Raw genomic sequence first — 21,255 nt, forward strand, 5'->3', positions numbered from 1 at the left:
ACATCTGGAAATAACGCTTGCTACAGGGTGGTGAATGGCTAAAGCATGCGTTGAATGTAAACTGGTTTTGATATGTTCTTAAACTTCAATCTAAGATAATATTCCATCTAAAAAGACTCTGTGCTTCTAAAATTGGAAGTAGGTTAAAATTTTTGTAAATAGCTTGTGGCGGTTGCAGATGATTTAGTTATAAATGCCCTTTTTTTTTTTATCCCATTTCTTTAGTGTATAGCCCTTTATTAGATAGAAACTGTTGAATATGAACACTAATCTGTCTCCTGGGAGAGCTGCTGGCTTTGGGATAACCTTTCTTCTTACTGTGGTGGAAGTTCTTTATCTTGCTGTTGCAGTTGCTTTTATCTATTACTTCAGGGTTCAGCGGCACAAAGGGCCACCACTTTCTGTACATATTGCTGTTACTATTTCTCCAGCATTGCACGCGCTCATCGTTTTCTTGTTCATGTTTTCATGTGGTGTATGTTCAATTAAATGAAGAAAAGTTAATGCTTAGAAGTCAGTTCAGATATGTATGGTCAGCATATGCTCCCTGGCACCACACAACAGCGTCTAGGATTTAAACTAGCTATACTTTTTATTTATCTCAGGAGAAAACTACATGTTCATAGATAGAACAAACTAATAATGTATATTTCAATTACCAAGGCATTGGTAATGCATGAAAATAAAAGGTAGTGATAAAGCAACTCTGTTTGCTGCAGAATCTGTGGCTGTGGCTCAGGTGAGTCAGGCTGTGCTGTATGTGGCTGCTGCAAGGCGTGTGCTAGAGAACTGGATGGCCAGGAGGCAAGACAAAGAGGAATCCTCGATGCTGTAAAAGAGATGATACCTTTAGATCTATTGCTGGGTAAGTGGTATCCAGTTAACAGGATGGCTTGTAATTTTCTTGTTTACTGCACTTTTTTTTCCTCAGTACATTTCTTTATACTTTTTAATAAACTCAGTCCTGCAGTTGACTTTTGAAATTTGAATTGGCATAACAGATTAGTTTAGAAATAGGTTTGTTCTTTTCAGTTAATATTTCAGTTAATATTTCGATTCTTCTGTGTGGTAAAACTTAGTATCTCAAGTAATGCAGTTCTTTCTTTCTAATCAAATTACTGAACTTTTAGACTTAAATGACAATTTTAGTATATTACTGTTAAAATGGATAAAATGTTGCATAGCAGGCACATTTATTTATTGGTGATACAGCAAAGTGAAATTCTTTCTGGTAAGTGAAATATTTTTGACTTGCCCTTACTGTGGACTTGTGTGCCATTTTGACCTATATGGTTACTATGCAAATGCTGATACTACAAAGTTGATCTTGTCCTTTTTTGATAGCCTGAATGTTTTTCTATAATCTTTTTATCAGCAGGGGTTTTGCAGTCACAGAAAAGACATGGAATACTGTTTATTGAAAACTTTTTTCTTTTTCCTCTCAGAAATTATCAGAAAGAAAGAGCTGCCAGGAATGTGTAAACTACGTTTTAAAAAAAACAAAACCAAAAAAAACACCTCCCGCCCCTTCACCCCACGAAAAATACCTACCTTAGGGGAAACATACCAGCTGGTGTGTTTATTGGAAAATATGTTTTGGGATCTTGCCTTGTAAGATCTGTTGTCACAGCATTTTTATCGTTGTATTCTCTCTACTTACAACTGAGTGATTAGAGGTTTTGGGAGATCAGACTTTTTATTTTTTAATATTTATATTTACTTAGAGCCCTTAATCCTGCCTGTATATAGTATCTGATATAGAAAAGTACCATAAAATAATCAGATGCATGACTTTAAAATATTTATACATCTCACCATTTGCGGGGGTTAATAATATTAATAAATTGTATTATATATACGTGTGTGTGGCACTTTTTTCCTCCCGAAGCAAAAGTTAAATAGAAGCTAGTAGGTTCTCTTGATAAATTAACACTAAGGACTCCAAATAACTTCGCTGTGCAGTCCTGATACTTCCATACAGATATTTCTAAATGTAATTTGCTTATATATGGCTATGACAGAAGTAGGTTTGTACTGATGGTAACCATGGCATTAGCAGCTCAGCCTCATAGCTCTCTTCTTATGCATGACCAGGGAGGACTTCTGGTTATTGTGCTAATGTCTGCTTTGCTAACTCCTCTCCTAGAAGGACAGACAACAGCTCTTGGCCCTGTGTTGGGCTTGGCAGTGTGAGGTGAGGGCATTGCCCACATTTGTCTGCAGAAAAGTGACAGTGCCTCCAGGTGGAGTTTTTATTTGATACTGGAGGCGAGGTATATTTCTTTTTATGTTGCCATTTACTGAAAAAATATTGGAAAAAGGTAGTGTTTACGGTAATTTTATTATCACACTCATTCAAGTAATGTTTTCTGTTTAAAAAAGTGTGTATCAGTTTGTTTCAAATTCCTATTACATGAGCTAGTTTGAAAGTCAGATTTGTGTACATTAAAGTATTTGCGTGCTCCTTAGTAAGCACGGAGCACATAGTGGTAAAGCATTCTTAAAATAAAAAATACCTAATCTATTCAAAATTTTTTAAAATATAAGTAATTTTATGCTTGTTTTGATAATAATCCTTTCTGAAGCTTTTTGGGGCAAAATTGAGATAAACATGACCACGCATAACTGAATATAAATATATATATGCCTAATAGAAAGAAAGTACTAAATACCATTCAGTGATGTTCAAATGGTGGCAGATCAATGAAAACTGGGAAATTCAGATATAAGGCCTAAAACTCTTCTCCAGATTTGCTCAATGCCCTTCATTATTTCCAAATACTTTATCAGATTCATGTAAAGAGCAGGCAGTAAGTAGGCTTCAGTTTTTATTTACTTGACTTCTAGAGTTTATTACCATCATAACAATTTTTAAATACAGTTCTATGTATTTTATTTTCTCAATATATGTAGCTGTTCCTGTTCCTGGCGTTAATATTGAAGAACACCTTCAGTTACGTCAAGAAGAAAAGCGGCAACGTGTGAATAGGAGACATAGATTGGAAGAGGGAAGGGGTAAGTGACTTTCTTATTGATGAGAGGCTTGAATAGTTTAAGCAAACTTCTTAGTCTGTTTTCTAAGAATGGAAATTAGTTAGTTTTGCTCCAGTGAGCTAATACAGTAACCTAATACAGTAACCAAACAAAATTCACAACCTGAATAGCCATCTTATGCTGTTTAGGCAGCTTTTGGATATTTGTGAAAAATGTGCATGTTTAATGAAGTCTGCTTATAAGAATCAGAATTTTAATGGTGGAGAGTAGCGATTTATATCACTTTAATATAGTCAGCTCTCATCTTTTGCTGTTTCCTAGTTGGATAATAGTTTTAAAAAATATAGAAGCTGAAACATTGTTTATATGAAGCGTTTATATGCCTTTTTGTATGAAGACTTGAAATGACAGCAGGCTGGTTCAATGCTGGTTACCTATAACATGAATAATTTTATTACTATTAAAGTATTGAGTTCCTCTTGTATACTATTAAGAGAATGTATTGTTTTATAAAATGAACTTCTGTATAGTTAAATAGCATGAAAAAATTTATACATTGAATTAAAAACCAAACCAAAACACTGCATCATTTAAAAGTTTTCTTGCCTTGTCTGTTATCTACCTTGGGAATTATTGTTGATTTTCCACACAAACAATATGTACTTTAGCAGGTTTTCAGTACTCTTCTTGTGTTTTTAATACCTCTGTGTCTTAAACTTTTAAATAATGAAAGTTGAGAGATTTGGACTGATACGAATCATATTTTAGTGAAGCATTATGATTTGCTTGGTAAGATTATTTTGTGTTAAGAAGAAAAACAACTATTGGAATTTTATGCTCTTCAGTTTCCTGCTGTGTTCCTTTTAGGAATTAGACAGTGTTTTTACTCAGATGCAAAATACGCATTGTGATCATGCTTAGTTCCTAGACTCCGTGCCAGTGAATCTTGTGGGGAAAATTGTGGCTTTATTTCACTTGCTTGTAAGAAATTACTGGTCTTACCACAAATAAGGAACAACAAGGGAGAGAAGGCTGACAGTTTCATATGCATGCGGAAAAGGATGGAATATTTATTTTTCTTTGAGGCTTTGTGGTTAATTTTAATTGTGAGGTGGAGAGGGGAAGCCTTTTTTCTTTTGTCTAAGTCATGTTGGAGCTGCATTGCATACTGCTCACAAGTATTAGTTACAGTTAACAATAATTTTTTTCGTAAATATGCAATGAATACCTGGATATTATTGAAAGCTGCAGCTGCTCAGTCTGGAAAGGTAGTGATGACATTACTCAGTTAAAGGCCAGACTGACTCTGTCAAGGTCTTTCAGGTACACAGTGTTCTGTTTGTTAGGGTTACAATTTTTGGGTTGTAGTGTGCTAATCTGTGGCTTTTATTTTTCATGCCAGATCAGCGCGAAACAAAGCATGTGTCATTTTTGATAGTCAGGAACAGGATCCATTACTGAATGTTGCTGATGAATCTTTAGTTACAAGGTGACCTTTATTTAATACACCTGTTTTCAGTAGATCTGGAATGTCTTATAAGCAAGAGGACTATGAAAGATTTTGAAGGAAACATGGGAATATTTCATGCCTAAAGCAAGCAAGCACACAAAAAATCACAAAGAAATCTCTCACTCATTTTCCCAGTGAATGTTTTTAAACAGGAATAAAGTTTAGGACAAAGGTGTAAGAGCACAAGTGCCAGAAGTATGCTGGTTTCCACACTGCAGGTTTTTAAGTGGTCTAATTGTTTGTACTTCTTTACCAAACCTCCAAATTAAGTCCTGTTACAGTGACATCTGATTTAAAATATGTTCTCGTGATCCACTTGAATTAAGGGAGAAAATGATGATTATGTCTACAGGTTTGACAATCATTTAACTCCTTAAACGAGGTCAGTTGTAGTTTCTTCTATGGAAGATGAGTATGCTCATCTTTATATGCATTTTTTCTGCAAATATGAAGTCATGAACTTTAGTATTCTGGGAAGGAGAAGTAGTTGTCATGAACAGCTACAATATCAATGGCCTAGTTAAATGTTATATTTTCAATCAAGAGCAGTTAACTAATCTCAAACATCTTCCAAGCCAAAGTAACCTTGTAGTGTTGTGAGGGACCTGTGTATATCCTGTTCAGCAGCTCTAAGCTGAGTGGTAAGTAACTTCAGAAATTTTAGGCGCTTATGATTATTTCTCTGTTCTTTATCTTGAAATGGCAGTCACAACAGATTAAATTATACTTGCTATAACAGAATTGTAACCAGTAAATATTTTTTTATGTTTAGAATCAGTTATTCATGTTACTTCACTCAAGAAATAAATTTTATTTTAATGACAAATTAGATCCTTAAATTAACAGTAGAAAAAAGTTTGTTTGGGATTATAGATCTATTATTTACAAAAATGTATGAATTTCTTAGTATTGGTTGTATTTCTTTGCTCTTTTCAGTGCAACAAGTACATACAGTATGTTCAGGTGACTAGTTGTGCTCCTTTTCTCTGATGGTGGTAGAGCTACTTCACTCAGCTGCTTCTTTCTGCTTCTGGCTTAATGGCTATTGCATGAACAGTGAAGAGGGCTTGCAATCAAGTCAACATTTTGGAGTCTGGTGTATGACCTCTTGAGAAAGAAAGCCAGCTGCATTCATCACAGCTTCTATGCTAAATCATAATTTCCCAACATAATTATTGATTGATCTTTCACTGTTTTTCAAGTTCTGGTGAGAAGTGAAGAAGCTGATGTACCATAGAAAGAAATGTTTGTTGTTTTTCAAGCTAGTTTAGAGCTTGATGCAAGTGGTGGAAGGTGAGTATAGGAGTAGCTGCGCTTTATTATTTTCTGTAGTAATGAGGAAGTTTTGTGTGTTAAAATGTTCAGAACATAGATTATTTTTCCTTTCCTATCAAACACCAGTTATTTTTTAGTCTTGGGGGTATTAAATTATGCCTTGACGGAATACAGAAATCCCTGGGCCATGTTGTACAATTAACGCAGTAAAGCTAAGATTACCATTTACTGGGTGAACCAATCTTGAAAGCTGTTCCTACAACTTTTTCAGATCAATATTTGAAGTAATAGAATTTAGAAGCAGTCTAAGATTTCAGTTTGTTGCTTAAAGGTAATTATTTTTTTTTCAGAAGGCTGTGAGAATGTGGAAATAGCTTTTAAAACAAATTACATTTAACTAATACACTAAAAATACAGAAATAACTCTTAATATGGAGATAATAAATGTTATCTTTCTTCACTGGTATTTCACTACTTTTGTTTCTCAGCCTATGATGTAAAAACCTTTAGAGGTTCAGAGCTGAGCTACAGATTTGCTGTGTAATTAACCAAGGTTTAGCTTTTGATACCCTTTTTAAAAGGGAAGATTATTTTCCTTCAATCTTACTGTGCTTGGAACAACAAAAAACCCACAGGAAGTTGATTAATTTCAGTTAAAGCTCCTGTCTGTTGGGGGAATATTATCTGAGGCTGCCTTTATTTGGGCAATTCTTTTTTTTTAAATGGAACTGATTCAGTTAATACTGTAGTAGGCTGAGTATCATATAAATCTGTTTAACATCTGCCCAAGCCACTATGAGCTTGAATTCAGTTTGTCAGTAACACTAATCTTTGTTCATTGCTGAACATGTGCCAAAACACACAGCAGAGCTATCTACTCAAATCCAATATTTTTAATTATCAGTGCAGCTTTTTTCAATAGTTTTATTTAAATATTTATTTTGATCCTTTCAGGATCTAGAGATTATATTTGTTTCAACATTTCTTTAAATCAAATGCAAACAAGCAAAAATACCCTTTTACTTGACAGAATATCAGACTGTTACCTGACTTTCTGTTTAAGAATGCTTTCAAGATAAAGCTGTAAGCTTTTGTCCTTAATGACTAGCAGGTATGGTTCTGTGAAATTATATGGTTATGCTTGAGTTTGTGATTTCTGCCAGAAAGAGATGTTTATTGTTAATAAAATTATTTTTAAAGTAGAAATATTTGTTTCTACTATAGCTTTAGATTTGCAGTAAACTCAATAAGAACGTTTCTAGTTTATACTTAATGTTTTAATTTACCTCATGTTTATATACAGAAATGCATCTTTGACATTTATTTAACAGGATATACAAAGTCAGCTATTTAGAAGAAAGTATCAAAATTACGATTAGCGTAAATCTTACTTCCATCTTATTCTCTATCACACCCAAATTGCCCTATGGGCTTGTATCTGCTAGCCTGCATCTCCTTCCCTTACAAAAAAAGCCCTAATAATTTTTCTTACACATCTGATTTGTATGATGTAAGTGTCAGTAGAAAATAACTTTAAGAACATGAAAAGAGGCATGTATCACAGTATCACAGTATGTTTGGGATTGGAAGGGACCTCATAAGATCATCTAGTCCAATCCCCCTGCTGGAGCAGGAACGCCTAGATGAGGTCGCACAGAAACATGTCCAGGTGGATTTTGAATATCTCCAGAGAAGGAGACTCCACAACCTCCCTGGGCAGCCTGTTCCAGTGCTCTGTCACCCTCACTGAGAAGAAGTTTCTTCTCAAATTTAAGTGGAACCTCTTGTGTTCCAGCTTGATCCCATTACCTCTTGTCCTATCATTGTTTGCCAACGAGAAGAGCCTGGCTCCATCCTCATGGCACTCACCCTTTATATATTTATAAGCATTGATAATGTCACCCCTCAGTCTCCTCTTCTCCAAACTAAAGAGACTCAGCTCTCTCAGCCTTTCTTCATAAGGGAGATGCTCCACTCCCTTAATCATCTTTGTTGCCCTATGTTGGAATCTCTCCAGCAGTTCCCTGTCCTTCTTGAACTGAGGGGCCCAGAACTGGACACAATATTCCAGATGTGGTCTCACCAGGGCAGAGTAGAGGGGAAGGAGAACCTCTCTCGATCTACTAACCATGCCCCTTGTAATACCATTGGCCTTCCCGGCCACAAGGGCCCAGTGCTGGCTCATGGTCATCCTGTTGTCCACCAGGACCCCCAGGTCCCTTTCCCCTACACTGCTCTCTAATATGTAATTTCCCAACCTATACTGGAACCTGGGGTTGTTCCTGCCCAGATGCAGGACTCTACGCTTTCCCTTGTTAAATTTCATGAGGTTATTCCCCACCCAACTCTCCAGCCTGTCCAGGTCCCGCTGGATGACAGCACAGCCTTCTGGCGTGTCAGCCACTCCTCCCAGCTTAGTGTCATCAGCAAACTTGCTGATAGTGCACTCTATTCCCTCGTCTAAATCGTAAATGAATATATTGAATAATATTGGCCCCAGTACTGACCCCTGAGGCACTCCACTAGAATCTGGCCTCCAACTAGACTCCGCACCATTGACTACCACTCTCTGGCTTCTCTCCTTAAGCCAGTTTGTAACCCACCTCACTGCTCTATTGTCTAGACCACACCTCCTCAACTTAGCTGTGAGGACGCTGTGGGAGACTGTGTCAAAGGCTTTACTGAAGTCAAGGTAGACCACATCCACCGCTCTGCCATCATCCATCCACCTTGTTACATTCTCATAAAAGGCTAGGAGGTTGGTCAAGCATGACTTACCCTTGGTAAAGCCATGCTGACTGCCCCTAATAACCCTCTTATCCTTGATATGCCTTGAGATGGCTCCAAGGATAAACTGTTCCATTACTTTCCCAGGGACGGAGGTGAGGCTGACCAGTCTATAATTATGTAGCCTGTTTTTAGTTTCACAAATTTGAACAAAAGAAGCAAACTGCAATTAATTTTAGTTGCCTGCATGGCACAGTGACATTTTCCATTAATATTTCTACCATAATAGTAAATACTACTCATGGTATGAAAAAGAAGATTTTAAAGTACATGCACCTTAACTATTATTCTTGCCTCATAGGAATGTTAAATTTTGTTTCCCTTAAGACTATAGAGATGGGATGTTATCTCAGTATGTTTTCCACTTTTTGTGGAATGAAACTAAGCATTTGGCCCCAGTTTCATTTTCTGAAATATTTTTTTCTTTAAAACTTATCTCCTCTTAACCTATTAGCTAACTATTTTTCTGTATTAGGGTCTTGCCTCTGTATTTTATTATTTTAAGCAAACAAAAGAAAACAAACACAAAGTAAAATAAAAACCAAAACCACAACAAAACACAAAACATCACCTGTCTTTTCTCTTACAAGAAGCCAAGAATAAGGTTTTGCAACATGAAGTCCCATGCAACGTAGGTCTTGCTTTTGCAACCTTAATTTATACTGTTGTTGTTTTTCATGATGTAATTTTCAGTTGTCTGGTCACATATGATTTTTTAAGGTAGCCTCCTACATTCTGGTATAGGAGTCACCACTTGAGACCATTGATTTCAGTCTTCTGTAATCATGGCTTGCCAAATAGGAGTAGTTGAGAGAAAGGTACTAGAAGAAATCAAAATATATGTAATATAAATTCAAATCAAACAGTAAACTCTTTGATAGCTCTGCGTACGTGCATAGATGGCCAAGATTGCAAAAGCACATAAGTGCACGTGGAATAATGTTAATTGTGTAAGTTTTCCTGTAGTGCATTGCCTTATTTAATCAAAGCATTCTATTTTGCTAGAAAATAAAATTATTTCTGTGGATAAATGTTTTTTGTCCTTTATGCTCTTAATTCACTGCCAGACAAAGTCCACATTGAAAGGCCTGGATCATGCAGGATCAGGAAAGAAAAGCTAATCTTTACATTTCCTAGGCTAGGGATATTTAACTTTGCAATTTAGCTAGGGAAAAGCATTCTGTAAAAAATAAAGGGAAAAAGTGAATGTCATTTTGCACCATATAGCAACTGATTTAAAATAGCAGCATTACAGTCTATCAGTGACTCTCCTTTACTTATCTCTGTAACCTGAGCCACTAAAATAACTGAGAATAATATTCGGTTGTTATTCCCCATGTAGATCCATTAGAGGACTTTTTCACACAATACACTGCAGGCACTTATTTAACAAAATAGAGGAAGCGTCTAATGCATGGCTGAATTGTTCCACCGCTAAAGTTCCATAGTACCTGAACACTGCTCCTTTTATACAGGCAAACTCAGATATAAGCAGAGAGCAGATACGGCCTGTATGAATTGTTCTAGTGTTTTATTTCCTGTGGCTTTATTTTAGAGGGAGAGGAGGTACTTTAGGTACTTTACATCGTGCCAGCACACAACTGAACATTCAGGCATCGTAATGTAATCAAAATGTAGATATTTGCTTACTCATTATGATAATGTTAGACATTTTGCATGCATAAAAAGCCAAAGAGGATGACAGACTTACACACCCTGTTACATGGATAGCATACAAATTATTATGAAATGGAGGTATATTCCATTTAACTTTTATGTTGGATTCACATTCTTCACACAATGGGTAGGAATGTAGAGCATAGAGGAATATCCAGGAGTAAAGATAAATCCTGCTTTCGTCAGAAGGTTTTAAATACTTATGGCCTGGATGGGTGTACTGTTTGATGGATGGAGGGCCGTGCCCAAAGTGTTGTGGTGAATGGAGCCAAATCCAGTTGGTGGCCGGTCACGAGTGGTGTTCCCCAGGGCTCAGTATTCAGGCCAGTTCAGTTTAATCCCTTTGTCAGTTATCTGGGTGAAGGGATCGAGTGCACCCTTAGTAAGTTTGCAGATGACACCGAATTGGGTGGGAATGTTGATCTGCTGGAGGGTAGGAAGGCCATACAGAGGGATCTGGACTAGCTGGATTGTTGGGCTGAGGCCAGTTGTATGAGGTTTAACAAGGCCAAGTGACAGGTCCTGCACTTGGGTCACAACAACCCCAGGCAGTGCTACAGGCTGAGGAAGAGTGGCTGAAAAGAACCTGAGTGTATTGCTCAACAGCTGGCTGTACATCAGCCAGCAGTGTGCCCAGGTGGCCAAAAAGGTTGAGAGCATCCTGGTTTGTATCAGGAATAGTGTGGGCAGCAGGACTAGAGAAGTGATTGTGGCACTGATGAGGCCCCACCTTGAATCCTGTGTTCAGTTTTAGGCTCTTCACTACAAGAAGGACATGGAAATACTAGAGAGAGTGCAGAGGAGGGTGATGAAGCTGGTGAGGGGCCTGGAGCACAAGTGTGATGAGAAGCAGCTGAGGGAGCTGGGGCTGTTTAGCCTGGAGAAAAGGAGGCTGAGGGGAGACCTTATTGCTGTCTACAACTACCTGAAAGGAAGTTGTAGCATGGAGGGTGTTGGTATCTTCTCCCAAGTAGCAAGTGATAAGACAAGAGGAAATGGCTTCAAGTTGTGCCAGGGGAGGTTTAGACTGGATATTAGGAAAAAGTTCTTCACAGAAAGCGTTATAAGGCATTGGAACAGGCTGCCCAGGGCAGTGGTGGAGTCACCATCCCTGGATGTGTTTAAAAGGCGTTTAGACGAGGTTCTTAGGGACGTGGTTTAATGCTAGAGTTAGGTTATGGTTGGACGTGATGATCCTGAGGGTCTCTTCCAACTCAAACGAATCTATGATTCTACTGTTACAGAATTGTTATCTTGACTGGGGAGTGTAGTTAAGTGGCCTGGCTACTGTTGGCATCCATGTGCTGGCACCATGCTGGAGCTGATGGCCGTTTATGCTTCGTAAGCATTCTCTATCTCCCAAATCTCCTGTAGTTCTGTTACTTATTCTAATGTACCTCAGTTCCTTCTGTCCTCCTGAAATTCTTTTTTTCTTTTTCTTTTTTTTTTTTTTTCCGTCTTTGCTCTTACCATAAAATGCCAAATGCCCTTCAGAGCTGTGTCTCATCCATTGGCCTGTTTGTTGTAGGGGCATTTTTGCCTAAGCTATTTAGAGACACATCTTCACATCTTCTGTTTGATCATCCACAAATATCTTAGATCCTCACTCTTCAAGCCAGAATTTGCAGTCTTTGCATCTCTTTTTGCATCTCTGAGTTTAACTTGTCATATTGTCATGTCCATTCCCTATTTGTTGGGCTTTTCATTTCATTAGAAAATTCTCAATAAGCAAGTCCAATTACTTTTTTCCTTTTTTTTTTTTTTTTATTCTTCTTTGTTCCTTGTCTTATTTTCTCCTGTTCTTCACTCAGCTTTCCTCTTAATCTTTTGTCCTTCAGATGTTTTTAGCTCTCATACTCTGCTTGTCACTTGTCTCTCCCCTTTCTTGCTTCTTCCTGATCTGCCTCAGTAGTCTCCTCAGTATCTCCCCTCTAACTTGGAAAAAAGGAAAGCGTAGTATAAGTCTAAACACTGAGAAGTAGTATATTAAACACAGTAAGTGGCCTGGCAGAAAGTAGTATTTACCAAAAATTTATCTATTAAATGGAAGCTCCAACTGAGAGAAGACTGAAAAGTAGGAGCAATAGCAACTTAAGGAAGAATCTGCAAGATAAGTTAAGGCAAAACCGAATTCTGATCCTTGATCATCAGGAAGAGTTCTTAATTAACAAAGGACTTATTCTGTAATAAAGAGAGTCCAGATAAATACAGTAGAACCAAAACAAAAAAATCTGTGCTGTGTGTAGAAACATACATGATTAATGAGATTTTTGGCCTTTATATTAAAATGTGTGAATCTCAAAGCTAGAGGGAAAGGCAGTAATTGATATTTTAAAACACTTTTAATTTTCTTTTTTTAACTTAACGCTGAAATTTGGAAGTTTCTTTGTATGAAGACAAGTTTCTTCATCTGAAAGTTCTAAAGCTAGAAAGATTTGGCCCAACTTCTACTGTAGTTTCTTTCTGTACTGTGTTTACTATTAGCAAAGGAACTGATGGACTACAGCTGATGGCAGGAAATGTGAGACAATGGGAATTTATGAAAAGTTAGCCTACACTAACTTGTCAGTAAAGTTCAGCTACAGAAGTAGAGTATCAGTGATTTTGGGGAAGGAATACTTGTTTTCAAAGTAAGCTGTTTATAACATGACACAAAGCCTAATTTTAGGGGATTTTCATTGTGGGGTGGTTTGTTTGTTTGGGTGTTTGGTGGTGTGGTGTGTGTTCTTTTTTGTTTTGAAAGTCAATGTAGGGACTGGGACCTTTCCCTCAGCAGGATTAGCTGCTTCTGATTCATCATTTCCATTGAATGTGAGACTTCTGGAAGAAGGAGATACCACCAAAGAAATTCTTGATGGCATATTTAACCTTTAAAAGAGAGGAAAACTAGAGTTGTGAGGAACAAATAACTGGTCCATGATCTACATATAATCAACCTCAATTAAACTTAATACACCACTGCTTGGGTCTAGATTTTAGGAAGAAAAAGGAGTGCGGAGAAAGTTTTAAATAGAGGCATCATTGCTTTCTTCAAATACAAATCTTCTCTTGAAGACCTTTATGTACATGGGAAATATTTTAAAAGTAACTTCAGTAGACTTCAAAATTAGTAAGTAGATAGGGAAAAAATCATAGGATTTGAATAATTTTCTTCATGGAACAGGTGTTTTTGGATAGGTATTTTCCGTATAAGTGACAAATCTTCATTTTAAATATGACAATAACAGTTGTATGGTTGTGTTTTCTAAATTTAGCATTTATAAAATGATATTGTTCCAAGTTAGGATTTTGAATGTAATATTGTAGCATGTAAGACATGATAATTAATATTTTTAACTATTAAACACATTAATGGATATTTGCTATCAAATTTTACTCCAGTGTTGGTCTGTATTTCCATTGGCTTGGAGTACATTGCATACTTACAAGTTCAGGTAAAACTGTCACTGTGGGATATTTGTTGTTCCTTTGCATAATGTTTTGGTCTTATTATCAAGAAATAGCAACCTTTTTTTTTTATTTAGGGCCTTTTGAATTTAGGAAAACAGGATTATTATATAAGTATTATTCTTTTTTTGTTGTTGTTGCTTTTGATTTGAATTTTGTTTAACACACTGTTTCCATTTTGTGAGTTTTCCTATGCATGTGCAAAATGTTTCTCCTCAGGCCCCCTTGTATTTCCTGGTCCTATTTTTATGAACCATCGAGAACAGGCTCTAGCCAGAATCAGACCCCATCCAGCACAGCTAAAGCATAAACGGGACAAGCACAAAGGTATTTAGTCTTCCTTATTGGCCAGGGTGGAAATAAGCCCATCCTCCCAGTCACTTCTTCTGTGCACTCAATCTGTCTTTCCAAAGAACTGCACAAAATGGGTTCTACCTTTCTTCTTGTTAGTATCTTGTCACCTGAGGAGAAAAAAAATGCAATTAAATGTTGACCTTTTTAAGAGTGTAAATGTTTGATAGTCTGCATCAACTTTGTTTTTCTTTTCTTTCCTTTTTTTTTCTTTTTTTTTAATGAAATATGCATTGTTTTTCTATGTGTCTTTTGTGTCTTTTCTAATTTCTAATGCTATCTCACTCCTAAGGTTCTTTAATTTTACTGTAGGAAACATTAACTCCTTCCAGTGATTCAGACTGCTACATTGCATTTGCGTTGTTTTTTTTTTTTTTCAACCTCTTTGTTCTGTATCTGGGGTCATCCCTTTAACATATCAATTCCAGTCTTCTTAATTCTAGCATATAATTTTTCACAAGTATGTTATCTTTTAACAAGCCTTTTTTTAGAAACAAAATATGTAAAATAATATAAACATTTTTTACTAGTTTTGTATGAGGAGAAGACAAATCAAAGCCCAGGTTTTGTGCTGAAATGTGAGTGAAATGTTCATTTGCAGAATGTAAGTAAGGAGGTATCTTTAATATTTCAGATGGTTTTATATGTCTGGAAGGCTACTTCACTATGCCTTGAATTTCTAAATGTGTAATTTGTTCAGATATAAATGTTTTGTTTTGTTTTTAGGAAGAGGTATTGTTAAAAATTTCAGCTGAATATATTTAAGTTGACCTGTGTCAAATCCGATCACAGTTTGTATATATCTGTATATAGATACATCTGTACAAATGTATTTACGTATGAAGGATAAATAAGTAAAGTGTAGATTAGAGATCTGATCAAAGTAAGTAGAAAGCTGCTGCTCCTCCTGGTAAAGGCCCAAAACACTTCAGCTATTTTTTAAAGAATAGCTAAATATGAGAAGAATTGTTAGAATGGCATTTCAGGTGAATTAATGGAAGTTAGTGACAGAATTTGGCATGTATGCAAACAAACTGTATGACAGTTTGAAGCCTTTTAGGCTATGATTTTGGTGTATATGGGTGATAGACCCTACCTTGTTATGAACATATTGGATCATGAAATCATCTTAAGTTTATTTTATGGAAATGGAAGCACAATCTGGTCCTTGGTATTTGCATAACATATATTCCACGTATTTGGAAAACATATCATCTGAGCTTTAAGTCGTGATGGATTAAAGAGAATAACCTGTCATTAGTTCCCTGGGAGAGATGTGATACTGGAAGACAAAACATACAGAATGTAAGTGCTGTCATTTGAGTGACAGTTTGCTGATGACCAGTATTTTCAGACTGGATGCTACTGCTAGTGTTGTACTGCTTGCAAACCCTTGACCTCACAGGCATGTACATAGAGGATTATGTTCATCCTACCTTATCTGTACTTTTAGGGCATGTTTTTGTAGTTGGAGCTCGCTTCAGCTCAAGTATCTCCTTGTAAGAGGTGTATTCATTAGTGTCATTTTGAGGTCTACATTGGTTCTTGGAGTTGTAAGGACTATGCAAACATCTGTATCGTGCTGAAAGATGCTGTCAGGTATGCTCTGTAGAACGAAACATTTTTCCTTGAGGAGGCCTATATGCAAAGAAACAGTTTCTTTTAGTTCTTTGTCCCTCATGCGAAACAGATAAGAAAGATTGTGACATCTTTACAAGTAAACTTTTGAGAGCCTTCTCTACCTCAGAAGATTGCTTCTCAACAGATGATTATAAATTCCGCTAGAAATGCCCCATAACTTCTGGAAGAGCTTCCAAGGGAAAAAAGGAATACCAGTGGATTGTTATAAAAATAATGGGGAAGGTGGGAATCATGAATAAGATATCTCATCTTCAAAGGCGTACCTCTTTTAAAATACATAGAATGTAAAAAAATAATGAACTAATCTGAGGTAAGGATGTTGACTTCAGTAAAAGGACACTATAAGACTGAAATCATCATGATACTTTCCAAACCAGCATTCTTACTTCAGAGGTATCTGAACTCTTCACACCAACCACTCCTTGAGGATTTTCAGGCAAGGAGAACTTATTTCAACTGGTAGTACTGATGAGGCCAGTACTAAACTTGCTGGTACCTTTCCCTGTTTCTCTGCTTGTAGCTGCAGAACTTCTCTTGATATTTAAAGTTAAATGTGTAACAGCTTCTTCAGGACTGACAGTTCCGGCCTAATTTTAAAAAAGTATATTTGATATGTACTTTTATGTATTATCAAATCTACATGTTTTTCACCTCTTGTGGAATTCTTCTGTTGAATTTCCCAGTTGAAAGCACCTTTAATTTCATCAAAATACCCATTTTCTGGAAAGCTTGTCATTTGCTCATTTCACCTTTTTATAGTCTGCATATCACAATCCTTTTTATTACAAAAAATGAGTGCTAATCATAATCTTTCTGATCTACGTCTGTGTCTCCATCACAAGTATAGATAGAAAAGAGTAGGTACCACCTTCTTGGTATTCATGGAATGCTTTGACACTAAGAAGAAATACAAGCTTGTGCTTCATCCACAGTCTTTAATGAGGCAGTGAATTCCCAGTCTGAGTCTGCAGTTCCCATGGACTTCATCACTGGCGATCTGAGTAAAAAAGATTAACAAAAGTCTGTAGAATTTTCTCAGTTGTAGAAATGCATGGAATAGCAATTAGAAACCGAGGAAGCTCCTTGAGTCAATTAAGGTTCTGCAAGCAAATGCCACCTTTCTCCTGTATTCGGGAGTAGTGTAAATGAAAAAATGTTCTAAACGGTATGAAATGAAATGCCCTCGGACAAAAGGCAGTATGAAGCTGAACCTGCTTGGATAGGGAAAGCTATATCTCAACCATTTTGCAAATGCTAATACCAAATTATCAGACGTTCAAGAAAATTTACTTGTTAACCGTAAAATACATGGTCTTCAGGGTAGTTGAATGCACTCATTGAAATAAAGCTGACTATGAAGACCTATATATAAGACTTAATAGAGGTCAATTATTAGCTATCTTTATATGTTCCATATTGACATTTCCATATTCTGATAGTCTTGTTTTCATGTGCTAAGTGTTCCTAAAGAAGTTCAAAACACAACTGAAAACATGTTGCCTAAGACTTTTGCACTTCAAGAAGAAAAAAGTTACACCGAAAATGTTTCAGAGCTGCTTTTTCTTTACTAGGTTTTTACACGCTGCCATTAATAAGGAGACACTTTAGACTGGGTCTTGCTTGGAATTTAATACTTGAAGAACGCAAGAGTATGTCAAACCTCACAGGCATATATAGTCAGCAGCAGTTGTCATGTGTTATTATGACAACAAATGTTAATTTGTTAAGAACAGTTATTAATAACAAAGTTTACTTACTCTATAACGTATTTTTTATGCTATTATGAGTCTGTCTCTCTAGTCAGACATTCTTATCATCTTTCATACCAGTCCATCTTTTCCCCACCATTCAGTAATTCTTACTGGAGAGTTAAATTTTATTAGATTAAGTTACCTGGAATTTTGAAGAGCTTATGGATAACGCATTATGTCATATACTGCAAATAGAGACTTATGCCTACAAACCATTGTAAATCATAAAGCAGGACCAGCAGTGGCTGACAGAGGAAGAAACTGCTGTAGAAATTCCCTCTACTGAATCAGTGGATAAAGTATAGCATTGCTATAAGCTTTGATCCATTCTCTAGAGTTCAGAAATTGTTGCTGTTTCCTTCTGTCTCAAAGAAACCCACCACTTAAATGACTTACTCTAGAAGTTACACCTGTTAAATTATTTGCAAAGTTATTCTTGTCATTTTCTAACATCATTTGGTATCTGTGGAGAACAAGTTAACTCATATGTGTGCTCTTTTGTCCACCTGTAAATTTAAAATAACCAATTCAAGAAGACAACATCAAAAATAGCTTTACTGGTTTCTGTCATCTGTTAGAAAGAGGCTAGAGGTGGATCTCCACTCCTCCAAAACATACATTTATATTTGTTGGGCTATCTAGGTCACAGAAATTATCTAAGAATTCACACTCTCAGTCAACTACACTTCATTTGATTTATGTATAGCATAGAAAAATAATATAGTGGATGTGGTGGATGTACCTTGCTGTTGCTCAGTATTAAAGTTTTACTTACATCCAAGTCACATAATGGAATAAATGATTTGGGCAGCAATTCACTTTTGTGTTTACTTTTTCGCTGAACTGAACAGGTAAGCCAGTACTGGTACAAAAATACAGGACACAGTTATTGCTGAGTTTTTAATTATAATGTAAATATGTTATCACATTATTGTAAGTGTTAAGCACTTGTGGTTCTGCATATTAAATTTCACGTATGAGCTCAAACAAGCTCTGTAGTAACCTTTCAAGCATCCAATGGATTTATTTTTCTTCTGCCCTCATAAGATGGATGATTTTCAAAACCAGAGGTAGATTTCTTTTCTCCCCACACTGTAGCTATAATATTGGTTACGGTTATTTCAGCTGAAGTTTGTGGTGGACAGAAAAGAAGTGGCTGATCTGTTCAAGTAATGTTGTATATAAAGCCTATAGATTATATTAGGGTATTCAGAACACCCTGTGGGAGTTGAACATCGCAGATACTGACCAGTAACTTTAATGATATGTTTGTTTTATTTGGGTAAGCACTGCTGAACTGAACAAATACATGTTGGCAAATGTTGTGGTATAAAGAGACAGTTACTCTAAGAATTTTTTGTGTATGATCATATTGCATTGAAGCTTTTAATCTGTGGGAAGAAGAAATGTGTTAAACATCTCTAGAAGTGCTTTTTCCCTCCTCAGAAAATGGTCAGTGAGAAAAGAAATATCATCATCCTTACTGCAGCTAAGGAATACTAATAAAATGCTTTTCCCTCGGGTCTGGACCAAGGGCCCAAGATGCCATTCTGTACCAATGTGTTGGGGTGGGTTTTTTGCCAGCAAAACTCTCCTTTATTTCTTATAATTTGCTTGACTTATTGCAAGTATTCCCTTGCTGTTGAGACAATGAGCTTTTTCTTTGCTCCTGGAAGGCAGGGTTTGTTTTTTTTGGTAGTAGTGATATCAGCTAAGAGAACTTTTGAGCATGTTTCACAGAGGGAAAAATTGTCTTCAGAAGTTAAAAATCTTCTAAGGAAAATGGAGTGGTGGAGGGGGGGTGAGGGGAGTTGGTTCCTTTTGTTTCTGGTTATTTCACTTTCCTTCCCCAACTGTGTAAGATAGCCAAGATGAAGTTGTGAAGTTGTTCATGCATCTCATTCCTCAGTGTTGACAGCAGGAAGAATTTGGAGCTTTTCCTTGCCGCTTTTCTTCTCAGAGAGACAAAAGAGCCAACGTTTCTGTTCAGTGGTAGCCCAGTTAGATAGCACTGGAGGGACTAACTTGCTCTACTTACAAGGTTCCATTCATTTGACCAGAAGAGTCTCTCTGCTTTAGTAGTTTTTCTTTCTGTACTTCCCTTTTAGGAACAGTTGTTTCGATACTGCTTCTAATGAAATGAATATGTGCACAATTGTTTGAAGAAAAGTGTGTATCTCCACAGTTAAAATTATTGCTTGAGACACATGTAAAGCTTTCTGCATCCAATTTTTGCTTAGAGATCTAAAAAAAATACATGGGACTTAGTCAAAGTACTGAGAGAGGTTGACCCAATTTATTTGCAGCCTTATCTCTAAGTGTAAGAGCTTGTAGAACTTGGTTCTCCTGGCCAGTGCTGCTAGAAAAATATATGCATTGGCCATGTAATAGAATACTCAGATGAACAATATAGAACAAAAGTTTTGCTCTGAAAGTAGGTGGTGATGCTTTATTTAGTTTTGTATAATTTAGTCAAAAGACATCTTTTTCCTTAAACAAGACTAGCTGAATGTTAATTTTTTTTTAGTTACAAAAGTTTTATACTTACTGCACATAAATTATTTTAGGGTGCTTATCAAGTTCTGAAGATCCAGCCAATTCAAAACACAAGACAGTTACTAACCACTCAAAGAAGGCAGATAGGAATTCCATTTTCAGTTTGCAAATTTCATACTTTACGTATGGAAGTCAGTTGCCTCCATTCTTGCATTTTTAAATGCTTTGAGAATTTAGCTTTGGAATTTGAAAATGCCAACTCTATAAAACTTCTTTGTTTAAAATGAATTTATTTCTTGGATAAGGAATTGTAAAATTTGTTTCCTATGAATGTACGTCTCTCTACATCTTGCACAATAGTATTTAGTGTTTCGTTGAGCATAATAAAGTGTATGTTTTCATTTCCAACTTTGGAAAAAATGGGAAAATATCTAGAATCATCTTATATTTAAAGGCAGGATCACATATCTATCATTTGAGAAAACAGCAATCCTAAACCATTTATTAGGATTTGTTGGAACACTTCAGAGCAGTCTGTTTCTCTTACAATGAGGCAGGAAATGCACATACACCTGTTCAGGTGTCTGCAGATCACTTGATATGCCACTGTTACATGACCAGAATACATCTTCTGCCAAATTCTGTTAATATGACCATGCACAGGTGACATGTTTGCTGTGTGTCGAGTTTGTTTGATCATAGGAAGTACGTGTATCCATGACACATATTCTACGGACAAGTGCGTTCCTGGCCGGTGACTGTCCAAGTGCCATTTACACAGTGGGAGAGCTTCCGTCTTTCATTACAGCCATTAGTGATTGAGGGAGAAGGGGAGACAGGGGCCGCAGGTAGACTATCTGAAAAGCTTGTGTGAAAGAGGGAAGCAGTAAGTAGGCTGCTTGCTGAATAAATAATTCTGGTGACACTGTTAGCCCTTAGGAACATCTCTTGATTGCTTTGGCATGTAGACTTTAATGCAAAAGTAGCCATAAAAAGTTCAAAGGCACTGTATTTGAGAAATAGCTAAATTGTTACTTAAAATACTAGAAGCCTTTTAAGGCAGAATTACATGACTAGGAGGAAAAAAATCTATATTTTCAAGGGGTTTTTGTTGTCGTTAATAATTTATCTGTTCATACATAAGAAGCTGCAGACAGATCTTCAGAAACATTTCTTCTAATCTTAATACAGTCTGGTAGTACACAATAGATGCTGTTGGAAGAACCTCAAAAATCCCATAGCAATTGAGAGCCTGACAACTCCTTTACTATGTCTCCATTTCATACATATCCAACATGTAGTCCAAGTATAACTCTTTTGGATGAA

General features: G+C 36.4%; 1 protein-coding gene across 9 annotated transcripts in view; it reads left to right on the top strand.

Moving 5' to 3' along the window:
- The window catches only part of MYCBP2 (MYC binding protein 2), a 198,953-nt gene that overhangs the window by 57,841 nt on the left and 119,857 nt on the right, over positions 1-21,255 (top strand). For 7 of the 9 annotated variants that reach the window (XM_080363498.1, XM_080363499.1, XM_080363500.1 and 4 more), the window contains exons 16-18: positions 720-865; positions 2,914-3,015; positions 13,910-14,017. In XM_080363498.1, the coding sequence (XP_080219624.1) occupies positions 720-865; positions 2,914-3,015; positions 13,910-14,017 (356 nt within the window). The remainder of the gene's footprint in view (positions 1-719; positions 866-2,913; positions 3,016-13,909; positions 14,018-21,255) is intronic. The other 2 variants (XM_080363501.1, XM_080363506.1) reach the window with 1 other exon arrangement.

Source organism: Nesoenas mayeri (genome assembly GCF_963082525.1).
Source record: "Nesoenas mayeri genome assembly, chromosome: 1".
In the NCBI taxonomy this organism is placed as follows: domain Eukaryota; kingdom Metazoa; phylum Chordata; class Aves; order Columbiformes; family Columbidae; genus Nesoenas; species Nesoenas mayeri.